Below are 14,415 nucleotides of genomic sequence, written 5' to 3'. Positions count from 1 at the left end.
TATTTTTTTTAAAAAAAATATTTTTTTCTTTATTTATTTGGCTGAGTCAGGTCTTAGTCGCGGTGCACGGGCTTCTCTCTAGTTGTGGCATACGGGATCCACAGTGCAAGGGCTCAGTTGCCCCGCGGCATGTGGGATCTTAGTTCCCCGACCGGGGAGCAAACCCACGTCCCCTGCATTGGAAGGTGGATTCTTAACCACTAGCCTACCAGGGAAGTCCCGCGCCTTCCCTCATACACAGAAGTGAGATGACTTTCTAAAGGTAGATCACTGGCCAGAGTTTTTGAGTTAACGAGAGCCGCTCCAGAGATTTCTTTTAGAAAAACAGTCATCACTGGCCACACATTTCAGTGACACACAATGGGTCACAAAACTTGCTTACTTGTGTGACATATTCAACCTGCTCAACGAACTCGATCTGTCACTTCAGGGGAGAACGACAACTGTGTTCAAGTCGGCAGATAAAGTGGCTGCATTCAGAGCCAAACTGGAATTATGGGGTCGACAAGTGAACACTGGGATTTTTGACGTGTTTCAAACATTAGCAGAGATTTTGAAAGAGACTGAGCCAGGGCCGTCTTTCTCCCAGCTGGTGCATGATCACATATCTCAGCTTTCAAAAGAGTCTGAGCATTACTTCCCAACCACAAAAGACCCCCGAACTGGGAAGGAATGGATCTGCGACCCATTTGTGAATAAGCCAGGTGAACTAACTTTGTCTGTGCTAGAAGAGGATTAACTGCTTGAGATCGTAAATGACAGTGGCCTTAAAAGTATGTTTAAGACAACTTCAAATCTCCATACGTTCTGGATGAAAGTCAAGGTGGAATATCATGAGATTGCCACAAAAGCACTGAAAAGCCTGCTTCCATTTCCAACATCCTGTCTTTGTGAAGCAGGGTTTTCTGCGGTGACAGCAACCAAAACGAGATTACGGAGTAGATGGACATAAGCAACACACTTCGGGTGCCACTGTCTCCCGTCACCCCTAGATGGGACCATCTAGTTGCAGGAAAACATGCTCAGGGCTCCCACTGTTTCTGCATTATGGTGACTTGTATAATTATTTCATTATATTTTACAATGTAATAACAATAGAAATAAAGTGCACAATAAACGTAATGCGCCTCAGGGGTTAAGAATCCGCCTGCCAATGCAGGGGACACGGGTTCAAGCCCTGGTCCAGGAAGATCCCACATGCCAAGGAGCAACTAAGCCCGTGCGCCATAACTACTGAGCCTGTGCTCTAGAGCCCGCAAGCCACAACTACTGAGCCCACGTGCCTAGAGCCTGTGCTCCACAACAAGAGAAGCCACCGCAATGAGAAGCCCATGCACTGCAATGAAGAGTAGCCCCCGCTCGCCACAACCAGAGAAAGCCCATGCACAGCAACGAAGACCCAACGCAGGAAGGAAGGGAGATGGGGGAGGCGGGGGGAGGAAGGAAGGAAAGAAGGAAGGCAGAGAGGGAGGGAGGGAGGTAGGAAGGAAGATTGAACCAATCTAAATGTTCATCACCAGGACACTAGTTATATTAAAAATCTGTATGGATATTCACACACTTTTACTTACTTATGTTGCTTCATAAGTGACTTTTCCATTCAACAAGTTCCATTCAATAAGTTGTATGAAATAACAGCACTATAACATTTTTTCCCTGACTGGCAAAAGTTAAAAATCATGTATATAATAAGTACTGGTGAGGATCCAGGGAAAGGGTATTTTAGTGCTTCATACATTATGAAAAAACAAAAACCAAAAAAGCTGTTTCAGGTGGGAATTTGGTCAGCTGTTTCCTCTGTACCATGTACATCAGATTTGAATTTCTTTTTCTTTTTTTTGGCCGTGCCGCACAGCATGCAGGATCTTAGTACATCAGCTAGGGATTGAACCCATGCCCCCTGAGTGGAAGCGTGGAGTCTTAACCACTGGACTGCCAGGGAAGTTCCTAGATTTGAATTTCAATTCCAGTGTTATCATCTTCCATTTCTTTGCTACACTTTCATCTTTGTTGGCCAATTCCCTCTTTCAGTGATCCATCTTTGTAAAATGTCATGTGGATTTATAGCTGGGAGACCAGGAGGCAAGACGACTGCACGCTCTGATTCACTGAATAGCAGATGTGCAGTGACCAGTCACCAGCAGAATTTGAAAAGAGTGACATGATTGGTCACTGCATGAGCATCTGTTATTTGCACAGTGATTTGTGGACTGAAGAGCTAGCAGGGAACTTGTACTTTATGCAGTTATGCATGTAACATACTGTGGTAACTGAAATTTGAACCTGCTGAGGGACTGGTGTTATTAACTAAACCATGGTAAGTGAAATGTGTGTATATCAGAACTATGCAGAGTGAGGACTGCCAGTGCCATGCAGCCATTAAAGAAAACAAAGATCTATATAAACAGACAGGAAGAGATCTCTAAAGCATTGTTAAATACAAAAATAATGTCTCAGAACATTATATAAAATGTCCCATTAACGTAAGGAATATTTTTATATGTATGTATATAAATTGGGTTTATTTGTTCAACAAATACTTATGGAGTACCTACACCGTGACTGGCATTGTTCTAGGCACAAGTCACAGCAGTGAAGAAAATATGTAAGGTCTCTGTCCCCTTGGAGCTTAACAGTCTTGTCAGTGTGACAGATAAAAAGTAAACGAATAAACAATAAGATAAATGCAAATAGTGGTAAGTGCCTCTATAAAGAAAATAAAATAAGGTGATATGCTTCACTAAAGAGTGACAGGGGGGAATTCCCCAGCAGTCCAGTGGTTAGGACTCCATGCTATCACTGCCAAGGGCCTGGGTTCAATCCCTGATTGAGGAACTAAGATCCCACAAGCCAGGTGGCTCGGCCAGGGAAAAAAAAAAAAAAAGAGTGACAGAGGGATGCTATTTTAGATGAGAGTGGTCAGAGAAGGCCTCTCTGAGAAAGTGACATTGAAGATGGGAACTAAAATAGGAGCCAGTCATGTTTATACAAAACCACCTTAAATTGTTTATGAAACAATACAGAGGACATGCAATTAAACTATAACAGCGCGTATAGCAGGTCAGGACAGAGTCTATGAAGATACAGAGATATCACAGGAAGAAGAGGTCTTAAAGAGTTTGGCTCCTTTAGAAAACGGTACACAGAAAAGGGATACAGGATGAGCTGAATTAAAGCCCAAGGTACCTACACATATAGATAAGACCCATCATTTCAAATAAACAATCAGGAAGGAGAGAACAGACTTGGCAATTTCCAAGAAAAAGTCAAAAGCAGTGTCCCAGCATCCATTATAGGCAGAAAGTCTCAGGTCGAAGGCTTTGATTCCAATAACTGGTATTCCTGGAAGAGTGGGCAGTCAACTCAAGCAGCTCAGTGGAGATTCTAAGAGGTATACTCTCTGTCTCTGTTGAAAGTATCTGCTAAGCATGTGTGGCACAGGGTATCTACTTAGCGTGAGTTCAACATAGTTCATGCTTCCCCTTTCATAGAGTTGTTCCCAAGAAGCAGCTGCCTACCAGAGACTACATTACCCAGCTCCCTTGCATCTGAGACTAAATGACTGGCTCACCAATGAAATGTGAATGCAAAGGACAGGTATCACTTCAGAGCCAAGGGAGTTAAGAAGAGGATGTACTTTCAACATCCTCTCGTTCCATCTGCCTGTTGGATGCAGAGAACTTAGGGGCACTTAGGGAATGGCAGAGCCATATAACAAGAGACTGGGTCTCTGACTTACCACATAAAAGGATGTCACCTGCTGACACCCAAAATACTCACACGGGGCTATTATGTGATTAAGAAATAAACTATTGTAATAAGCCATTGAAATTCTGGGGTTTGCTACAGTAACTTGCATTATGCTAACACAGGTCAACAAGGACTGCAGAGACAGAGAAGCCTAATAACGGTAGGAGCCAAAAAATTAACTTTAGTAGAAAGCTGGCCAAGGAAAAAGAAAGACTGACAAATATATGCTAATGAGTGACATACCTCATATTCTGGTCCAAAGCCAGCATGGCCACAGAACCGCCCAGAGAGTCTCCAGAGATAAGGGATTCCTCCAAAGAGAAGAATAAGCTATAAAACAAAGCACATGTTGGTCACATTGAAGCAGTACTAGAAACTATCATATGAAAGTATGTTAAAAAAAAAGAGAGATCTTATTTAGGATAAAATACGCATTTAGACAGATACAAACCAATTGAGATACTAAGTTTAGACTGTTAAAAGGTTTTTGCCTGTACACTTTATATGGATGAACTGTATGATTTGCTAATTTACCTCAATAAAGCTGTTTAGAGAAAAAAAAAAAAAAAAAACTTTGGCCAAAAGACCACAAAAGACCTTAAGAATCAGGAACTAAGCTTAGAAAGGCTAAGCAACGTGTCAAAAATCCCACAGCTAACAAGTGAAAGAAATGGAATTTGAGCCAGGCTTTACGGCTGCATAGCTGGCTTTTCCTTGAAAGGAAATAGCCTCTTGGTTAGGACAAAGTATTAGTATCGGTGTTAAGTAGAGAGTCATGTCCACCTACCATGTTGGGGGACAGAATGGGCTATCAGAGCCTTCTCTGGGTCAGGAAAAAGTGAATCCTGAGGTAGGAGTCAGGGTATCATAGGAGTAAGGCCCTTTCTCAGCACCACCCTTTGTCTTGGGCAGATAAAGCAAACACAGATATTCACCAAACCAACAAGACATATGAATGAGGGAGCAGCTCTTAAAATGTGAAAAGAATACATGCTTACAAAACACAACTTCTCACAACAGATACCAAGTTCGTGGAATCATTTTGCCCAGAGGAGTCAACATACTGTTTCTTCACCTGTGGAGCCCCGGGAACACAATGATCACACTCCTTGGTTAGAAGCACAATATTCCCATCCGTTCAGACATGGTTCCTTGTGGCTTTGAGGGTTTTGGGCACTATCATATATTTCTTAGGTGTCCTTCCAATCTACTTTCCATTTTTATATATGTATCCATAAATAATAAAGCGGTTTACATATGCTTTTTAAGAATATATAAATATATATATATATACACACACACACACACACACACACACACACACACAGGGACTTCCCTGGTGGCGCAGTGGTTAAGAATCAGCCTGCCAATGCAGGGGACGAGGGTTTGAGCCCTGGTCCGGGAAGATCCCACATGCCGCGGAGCAACTAAGCCCGTGCGCCACAACTACTGAGCCTGCACTCTCAGTCCACGAGCCACAACTACTGAGCCTGCGTGCCACAACTACTGAAGCCCGAGCACCTAGAGCCCGTGCTCCGTAACAAGAGAAGCCACTGCAATGAGAAGCCTGCGCACCACAATGAAGAGTAGCCCCTGCTCGCTGCAACCAGAGAAAGCCCGCGCGCAGCAACGGAGACCCAACGCAGCCAAAAATAAATAAATAAATTTATTTATTTAAAAAAAAATTTTTTTAATGAATATATATATATATATACACATATAAATGACATCATATTGTATTTATCATTCTACAACTTACTTTTTACACTCTACATCTTTTTAGACCAATATATGGTGAGTTTTAACTTTATTTGGCATTATCAGCTTGTTCTTTAAAGTGTTTACATCAACTTACACTCCCATTAGCCATACTTGAGCATTCCCATTTCCCCACAATCGCACTCATACTTGATGCTATCCATCTCTTAGACTTTTACCAGTATGCAGGGGATTGATACAATACCATGGGTCTCAAATACGGTCTCTGGACAGCAGCAGCAGCATCGCTGGGAATATGTTAGAAATGCAAAGTCTCAGCCTCCACCCCAGAACTACTGAATCAGAAACTGGAAGTGGGGCCCAAGAGTCAGTCTCCAGTTAAATGTGATGTACACCAAAGTTTGAAAATCACTGTTTTAATAGACTGCCTTTTTAAAGGCCCCTTAACTCTACATCCGGCTATTTCCACTTTACTTTAACTAACTCAATCTTGGATATAAACTGTTTTCCCATAAGACATGCTTTGGCACCACTGTATGTGGTATATGCTCCACTTGTTGAACTAATGGACTTGGGATGGCATTTCCTTCATCCTATTCTCAATACTAATAAATAATGCAGAATTAAGGGTTTATAATGCTTTGGGGGAAAGGCTGGAACACCTACTATTAAAAGTCCAGCTTTTTTTTTTTTTTTTTTAATTTATTTTTGGCTGCATTGGGTCTTCTTTGCTGCCCGTTGGCTTTCTCTAGTTGCAGCGAGTGGGGGCTACTCTTCGTTGTGGTGCGCAGGCTTCTCATTGCGGTGGCTTCTCTTGCTGCGGAGCACGGGCTCTAGGCACTCGGGCTTCAGTAGTTGTGGCTCGCGGGCTCTAGAGTGCAGGCTCAGTAGTTGTAATGCACGGGCTTAGCTGCTCTGCGGCATGTGGGATCTTCCTGGACCAGGGCTTGAACCCATGTCCCCTGCACTGGCAGGTGGATTCTTAACCACTGCGCCACCAGGGAAGTCCCAAAAGTCCAGCTTTTAAGTATCAAGGGTACCTTTAATGTGAACTTTGAATGCATTTATTAATGCATTTGGAAACTGCTATTGCAAACTTGCTTAGCATGCTTTGGGGAATGAAAAACAAAACACGGTGAACAGTAAAGTTTCTCTGTATTGATAGGATGTCCTGTAAAAAGAACTAATGATGCCTACAAAAACAAGTCCTGTGCTTCCACATATATTATTTCACTAAAGTCTTGAGAAGCACGCAGGGCAGGGAGCATAGTCATCTCGATTTTACAGATAAGGCAACTGAAACTCAGAAATGTTAAAGTAACTTGCCCAGAGAAACCCAGTGACTAAGTAATTGCTATGTGTTGAGTACTATACTAATTGCTTCATTTCATTATCTTACTCAGTCCCTGCCACAAAACATATGAAATATGGTTTAATATCTATCTTCTTCTCATCTTAAAGAGGAGAAAAAATGAGACTCAAAGAGGCTAAACTGCTGACTCAGAAACAAGCAGAAATTGGAGAAGTTACAATTTGAACTTTTCTACTCTGCCCTACTCTACTCCCCAGCCATTCCATTTCTTGAGAGGGCTCCTTATTGACACCTATGAGATATAAGGAAAGTTTGTCTCAGAAAGGGGGGACATTTTATCTCTACGTGCTCTGTCACATTTGTGTGAACAGTGGCATCTGTAATTGGTCACAAGGGCCTCTTATGTTCCCTCAGGTAGAAAGAACCATGGCAAAAAAAAAGTCTAAATTAATCTTTGCACTTGTTCTTTGTGACCAAAGCTTACAAACCAATTAATTTTAATCAACACAAAACAGGAATTAATGAACTTGTTTTCAAACAGAACAGGATTTCAAAGTAACACAAAATACTTCCTATCTAATGGCAAATGTAGTTTACTAATTCCCCAAGGATAAATTTAGCACATTCATGTTGCAGTCCTTAGAGTTTCAAGAATGGTTTCTTCTGTGTAATTTTAAAGACTCAGAAGAGCAGAGTTTGAAATTCAGTTCTCCTATTTAGCAGTGAGTGTCACCTGGCCATTATATGGGCAAGCCATTTAATTTCTCTGAGTCTTTGCTTTAACCACACTAGTCTTAGTATTCAATATTTGTCAGTGCAAATTTTGTGACTAACTAGACAATTTTGTAATCATTTAACAAAGCTACAAACAGCCAGTTACTTCTCTTTAAGTGAGGAAACAATTATGGTAGCCAATCTCAATTATTTTTACGTCTGTATCTTCGCCATAAGCTTCTTTGCCTTAAATACCTTGCTGCAAACATTTTCACTGCATAACCAAATGGCTGTAAGGAAATTTTGCTGTGAAAGATAAAATAACTGGTTGACAGTTTTGGGGTTGACAGTTTGGTTTCAACTGGTTAGCATATCCTCCAGTTAGTGATGTTATTGATGGCTTTGTTGAGCTGACAGATGATTTGCCCCAAGAGTTGGTTTCTTACTTTGAAACACACTACTTTGGAGGAGAAAGAGGTCTCGAAGGTGCAGAGTTGAACCCACATTTCCCATAGAGCTTCGGAACGTCTATCAGTGGACATATGACTACATACCAAGAATGAACTATGGTATAGAGGCTTTCACAACGCAATACAGAGCTCAGTTACAAATATGCCTCCTAGTATTTGAAAACTGATACTTCTCTTAACAAAGGAAGAAGTTTTAGCAAAAAAGAAAAAGTGCAATGCTGAACGATGAGACAAATCAACAAGAAAAAAATTGTATAAAATACTATGAACAGAAGACTTGGAAGACAAGTGCTTAGGTACAATTCACAAAATAAAATCAGTTATTTGCGCAGTATTGTCATGAATCCACACACATTTTAAATGTATTCAAATGTTTTATATTTTGCAATAAAGTCTTTTTAATTTTGTTATTCATTTTACGTGTTTATGTCCTTTTTAATGTCCCTCTTTTATTTGTCATTATTTTATCTTTTACTGCAAAATTGCCTTACAGTCAATTGGTTATGTGGTGAAAATGCTTGCAGCAAAGCTGTCTACAGCAAAGATGCTTACGGTGAAAGTACCTACAACCTTATTTTCAATTTAGGAATCTTTCTCTTAGTGGTACTGAGGGACCTAAAAGAGTTCTGGAGGAATTATGACAGAGCATTTTTTCAAAAAGAATATAAAATCAAGCCATGCAAAGACATGGGAGACTCTTAAGTGCATATTACTAAGTGAAAGAAGCCAATTTGAAAAGGCTATAAACTATATGATTCCAACTATATAACATTTTGGAAAAGGCAAAACTATGGGAATGATAAAAAGATGAGTTGTTGCCGAGGATTAGTGGGAGGCAGGGATGAATAGGCAGAGCACAGAGGATTTTTAGGACAGTGAAGCTATTCTGTACGGCACTGTAATGATGAATACAAGTCATTATATTTTTGTCCAGACCTATAGAATGGAAAACACCAAAGGCGATGATAATGTAAACTATGGATTTTGAGTTATTATGATGTGTCAGTGTAGGTTCATCCATTCTAACAAATGTACCACTGTGACTCGGGACATTGACAATGGGAGAGTTCTGCGCATATGTGGGGGCATGGGGTGTATGGGAACGCTCTGCACTTTCTGCTCAAATTTGCTGTCAACCTAAAACTGCTCTAAAAAATAGTTTATTTTTTAAAAAGAATATATACCCATTTTTCATTAATATAAACTTCTGGATTCTATTCATGTTTATATCACTTTATATTGCACTATTTTGTAGCCCTTAAAAATTTCAACAAGGGATTTCCCTGGTGACACAGTGGTTGGGAGTCCACCTGCCAATGCAGGGGACACAGGTTCGAGCCCTGGTCCAGGAAGATCCCACGTGCCAAGGAGCAACTAAACCCGTGCACCACAACTACTGAAGCCTGCGCGCCTAGAGCCTGTGCTCCGCAGCAAGAGGAGCCACTGCAATGAGAGGCCCGAGCACCTCAACGAAGAGTAGCTCCCGTTCGCCCCAACTAGAGGAAGCCTGCGCAGCAACGAAGACCCAATGCAGCCAAAAATAAATAAATAAATAAATAAATTTTAAAAAAAATTCAACAAAATATAACAACTTATTTTTTTGCCTAATGAAATAAGTAGAGTATGGTGGTTTGGCTCAGTTAAATATATGATAGATATGTAGAATCAGTTACATTTCAGAATGACATAATGGTGCTGAATTTTAAACTGTTTTATAAATGAATAAAGAGTATTAGATCTGTCTTTAAATGTTTATTACATGTTCCAGTTATTTATTGCTGTTAGTAAACCACCCCAAAACTTAAAGTAAATAAATAAGTAAAAGAGTTCTGGAGGAATAGTGATGATAATCATGCTTATGATGATAAAAAACACAAAAGCCAATGCTTCTGGAGCACTTACAGCAGATCCAGCACTATTCTAAGCATCCTACGTATATTAACTAATTTTCAATCCTCTCACCAACACTATGAATGAGGAACTATTATTAACATACGATTTTTTTTTTTAATATAAAAGCCTCAGTCATTTTTTTTTTTTTTAATTTATTTATGGCTGTGTTGGGTCTTCGTTTCTGTGCGAGGGCTTTCTCTAGTTGTGGCAAGCGGGGACCACTCTTCATCGCAGTGCGCAGGCCTCTAACTATCGCAGCCTCTATTGTTGCGGAGCACAGGCTCCAGACGCGCAGGCTCAGTAATTGTGGCTCACGGGCCCAGTTGCTCCGTGGCATGTGGGATCTTCCCAGACCAGGGCTCGAACCCGTGTCCCCTGCATTGGCAGGCAGATCCTCAACCACTGCGCCACCAAGGAAGCCCACCATACGATTTTAACAGAAAACCGAGGCACAGAAATGTTGAGTGACTTGCTTGAGGTCTCATAGGTGGTATGGTACAGCTGAGACTCAAACTCAAGCCACCTGAGTTCAGAGTCAGCTCTCAGCCTCAATGCCATGCACTTTCAATTGTTCTTAGGGGTAGAAAACCAAGAACTGGTCTGCAGTGGCAGGGGGAATCTTACTCATTGTATGTGTAAGGCACAATATATATATATATATATATATATATATATATATATATATATATATGTATACATACAGTACAGAAACAGACATACAGTATATCTCTGGTATTAAAATTTCATGAGGGGGCAACTAGGAAAATTGGCTAAAAAGGTACCAGGGTCAGGGGCCAGGGGAGATCATGAAAAGAAGACTGAGAAACATGGCTCTGTACTTTACAGCCTCTCTTCTTTTAGCATGGGAGAAGACTGGCCCTGTTTTACTAAGTAAAAATTATCTGTCACTCATTATTTCATTCAACATATATGAATTATGTGCTTATTATATGTCAGGTACTAGGTATAAAATGATGAACAAGACTTTAAAGTACCCTATCTTTAGGGAACTACCAGTCTGTCAGCTAAACAGGCAAATTCAATACAATATGCTAAGTACTCTGATAGGAATAATGATGGGATGCTACTTTATCCAGACTTGAGGGATGGGGAAGTTTCAAACAGTTTCTTAGAAGAGATGATGTCTCAGCTGGATCCTAATGGAACAGTAGGGATTTATCAGGCCCCAGTGAGAGAGTGGAGACGAAGGGGGAGAGGAAGGGCACCCCAGACAGAGATACCAGCATGTGAAAAGACTCAAGGTCATAAGAAACCAAGCTGGGTATGAGATGGACAATAAAGACACGGAAAGAATTAGGGGGAAGGAATAAAAAGATGAAGCTCAAGTAAGCAACTGCCAGGTCAAAAGGACCTCATAAAGCGTGCCAAGAAATTTGGACTTTACCCTGAAGGAAACAGCGGGCCAGCAAAAGGTTTTATGTAGGAGAATAACATGATCAGAATCGTGTTTCAGGATTCCTTGGGCTACAATGTAGAGGATAGGTTACAGAGTTGAGAGGCAGGAAGAGGAGCTGGGATTGCTACAAGAATAACTTACAACAAAAGGTTCTTTTTTGAGACTTCCCTGGTGGTCCAATGTGTAAGACTCTGCACTCCCAATGCAGGGAGCCCAGGTACAATCCTTGGTCAGGGAACTAGATCCCACATGCCTCAACTAAGAGTTTGCATACTGCAACGGAAAGATCTCGCACGTTGCAAGGAAGATCCGGCACGCAGCCATGAAGATCCCACGTGCCCCAACGCAGCCAAATAAATATTAAAAAAAAAAAAAAAAGGTTCTTTTTCATACCTTGCCTCAGGGTGACAGTTACCATATTCTACAGTTTTCAACTGCCTAAACAGTTATGTTTCTGCCTCTTTTGCTCCACACTCATTACCATCAATAACAAAGGTTAAGAAAGCATTCTGGGATTTGTAGGTGTGGTACCCTCTTTTGTGTCACAAAAATACAAAAATGAAAATAAACATTCCAAAGTATTAAATAAGTTGACAGACTGTCTCCCCAAGAAGTAAATTACTCACGGTGCCTTCAATCTCCGAATAGAGTCCTGACCAGAAGCTGAAAGTACTTTTATCCAGCTGATACAGTCGAGATTTCTCAAATGTTTCTGAATCCATGATCTGTCCTAACTCCAGTGGTACATGAGTTGTTGTTTTATATATCCGTCTCTGAAATATTTTGAAGAAAACACCTTAAGGAAACAGTCAAGCCAACTCATTACTTATTACAATAGTCATTTACGATCAAACTTTGAATGGTTTATAACATTAACTTGTCACTTAAGCCTGTTGAATTTGCTTTATACATACACAAATACTGCGTTTGATGAAGTACACTGACCACTAAAACAACTCGTGCAGGAAAGTAAAAGCACGAGAAAACCTGCAACTAGTTGACTAGGTGAAATTAAAATCAAAGCTGTCACACACTTTGGTTTGCACAGGTAAACCAAAATTGTAACATTACAAAGAGTACTACTCATTCCAGGTATAGCATACATCCTATAATATAGAAAACAAATTCATGGACAGAAGGAAGTAAATATGCTAATCATGAGTTTTAACAGTTAATGTGGCTAGTCATTAAATTTGATTCTAGAAGCCAAATTAAGGGAAATTTGAGGAATGACAGAAAGAGATCAGGTCTTCAAGAAAGACAAACTTTCTCATTACACCAAATTCTAGAAAGTAATTTCAGCCCATGGTACATAATACAGAGAACAGATACCAAACAATATAATGGACAGCATTTTCTACAATGGTTTTACAATAAATCTCTATTCTCTATTTATTATTGGATATCTTACCAAACCCTTGATAAAGGGCATTACATTAAAGCATAACTGAAGAAAGAAGACATTATTGAAAAGTAGTTTCTGTAACTAGGCTTATTATTAAGGTAAGACAAGTAGGTAGATGTTCAATACCCCATCTCCAATTTAGACAGTACATACTGTGTGCTTACTTTCTGCAAAGGATCTTCTCTAGGCCTACAGCATTCTGTACCAACGAAGCTATCTTAAGAGCTAATCAGAGAACCTAGTGTTATACAGCTTAACATCTCTTTGAATATCCTGGACTAAAGAAAGAAATCTAGATATAACCCAGACAATGACAGATATAGAAAATTTTTTAATTTTCAATTTAAAGATTCATACAGAATGTAATCTGAGAGGAGAAATTTGCAGAGGAAAAAGATTGTAGTGCTCAAGGAAAAGGTTCCAGCAGTTAAAAAAAGAAAGGTTTTCCTAACCATTCCAGTTGACTTGATTCAGTGCCAACACAGAAGAAAACCATTAGTGAAAGACTGCCATAAAGTGGTCAATTAAACTTCAAATCTATCTCATTTAAAAGTTCAGATCTCAGAAATTCCCTGGTGGTTCAGTGTTTAGGGCTCCTGCGCTTCTACTGCCCGCCAGGGTGGGAGAACTAAGATCCCGCAGGTCACATGGTGCGGCCAAAAAAATAAATAAATAAAGTTCATATCTCTAATCCATCAAACTGTTAATTGTGATTATCTCCAGGGAACTGTTATTAAGTAACTTTCACTTTCTACTTTACTGTTTAATTGTTTGAATAAAAACAATAAAGAAGCTTTTAAGAAAATCTTCTTTGGGCAAAAACAACATATACACTTTTTTTTTCTTTCTTTTTTATTTTTTAAAGGGAAAAGAGTTTAGGTCTTTGGAAGGACTGAGAAATCTTCATTTTCAGAAAATGGCTTCCCAGTGCTGTGGTTGAGCATGACACAAATATCATGGGGAAGTTGTGATTCTAAAATTTTAGCACCTTCTTTCTGAAGGTTTATGAGTTGCTGCCAAAAATAAAGGAAGTAAGTCTGTGCCCGAGAATCCTTAGGAAGCTGTGCGGCAGGTACAAGAGCTCAGGCCTGAAAAGGCGGCAGCCCTGCCTTCCCTTTCACCAGACCCTAAATGGCCTGGGGCCCATGATCACGTTGCGGAAAACGTCCTGAGGCACCAGATCCCCTCAAGGCCTACCCCATCATCGGGCCAAGTTAGGAGGCTCAGTAGGGACCCATAAGGTCGAGGCCGGTGCTGGGGCCGCAGCAATCATCCAGGGACTTGGAGTCGAGACCGAGGCTGGCCTAGAGCTGGCCGGGTGTCGGGGTCAGGTGGGCCCTGTCTAGGCTCACCTGCCGCCGTGATAGGAAGGTCTCCCAAAGATACACTGTCCAGGAGAAGAGCAACACGGCCCCGAAGATACGCTTCTCGGCCGACATGTCCCACATCGCGTCCAGCGACGCCCACATCCCCATGACCACCCCGTTCCGCCGGCTCCTTCGGCGTGCGCTGGTGCGACACCAACACCCGTCCCCTCAGAGCATCCCCGCAGTGTCACAGCAATATCCGTCCCTCCCGAGAGCCCTTATACCGACACCCGTCCCATCCCACTCCCTCGGCTCAGCCCGCAGTGTTACACAAACACTCTTCCCCTGGCTGACGCTCCCTAGGGCCGCCTAGTGTCTGTAGGAACAGGATAAGCTCCGCCTTCCTCACTTCCGGCCCACAGTCCGAG

General features: G+C 41.1%; 1 protein-coding gene across 1 annotated transcript in view; it reads right to left on the bottom strand.

The window, feature by feature from the left end:
* Positions 1-14,241, bottom strand: part of ZMPSTE24 (zinc metallopeptidase STE24) — a 46,437-nt gene extending 32,196 nt beyond the window's left edge. The window contains exons 1-3 of the mRNA XM_036825802.1: positions 14,033-14,241; positions 11,902-12,048; positions 3,994-4,080 (exon numbers count right to left, since the gene is read on the bottom strand). Of these exons, the coding sequence (XP_036681697.1) occupies positions 3,994-4,080; positions 11,902-12,048; positions 14,033-14,155 (357 nt within the window). The 5' untranslated portion in view covers positions 14,156-14,241. The remainder of the gene's footprint in view (positions 1-3,993; positions 4,081-11,901; positions 12,049-14,032) is intronic.
* Positions 14,242-14,415: the final 174 nt, after the last annotated feature.

The sequence above is a fragment of the Balaenoptera musculus genome, chromosome 1 (genome assembly GCF_009873245.2).
Source record: "Balaenoptera musculus isolate JJ_BM4_2016_0621 chromosome 1, mBalMus1.pri.v3, whole genome shotgun sequence".
Taxonomy (NCBI): Eukaryota; Metazoa; Chordata; class Mammalia; order Artiodactyla; family Balaenopteridae; genus Balaenoptera; species Balaenoptera musculus.
Note: the sequence above shows the minus strand (reverse complement) of the source record. Positions and strands in the feature narration are given on the sequence as shown.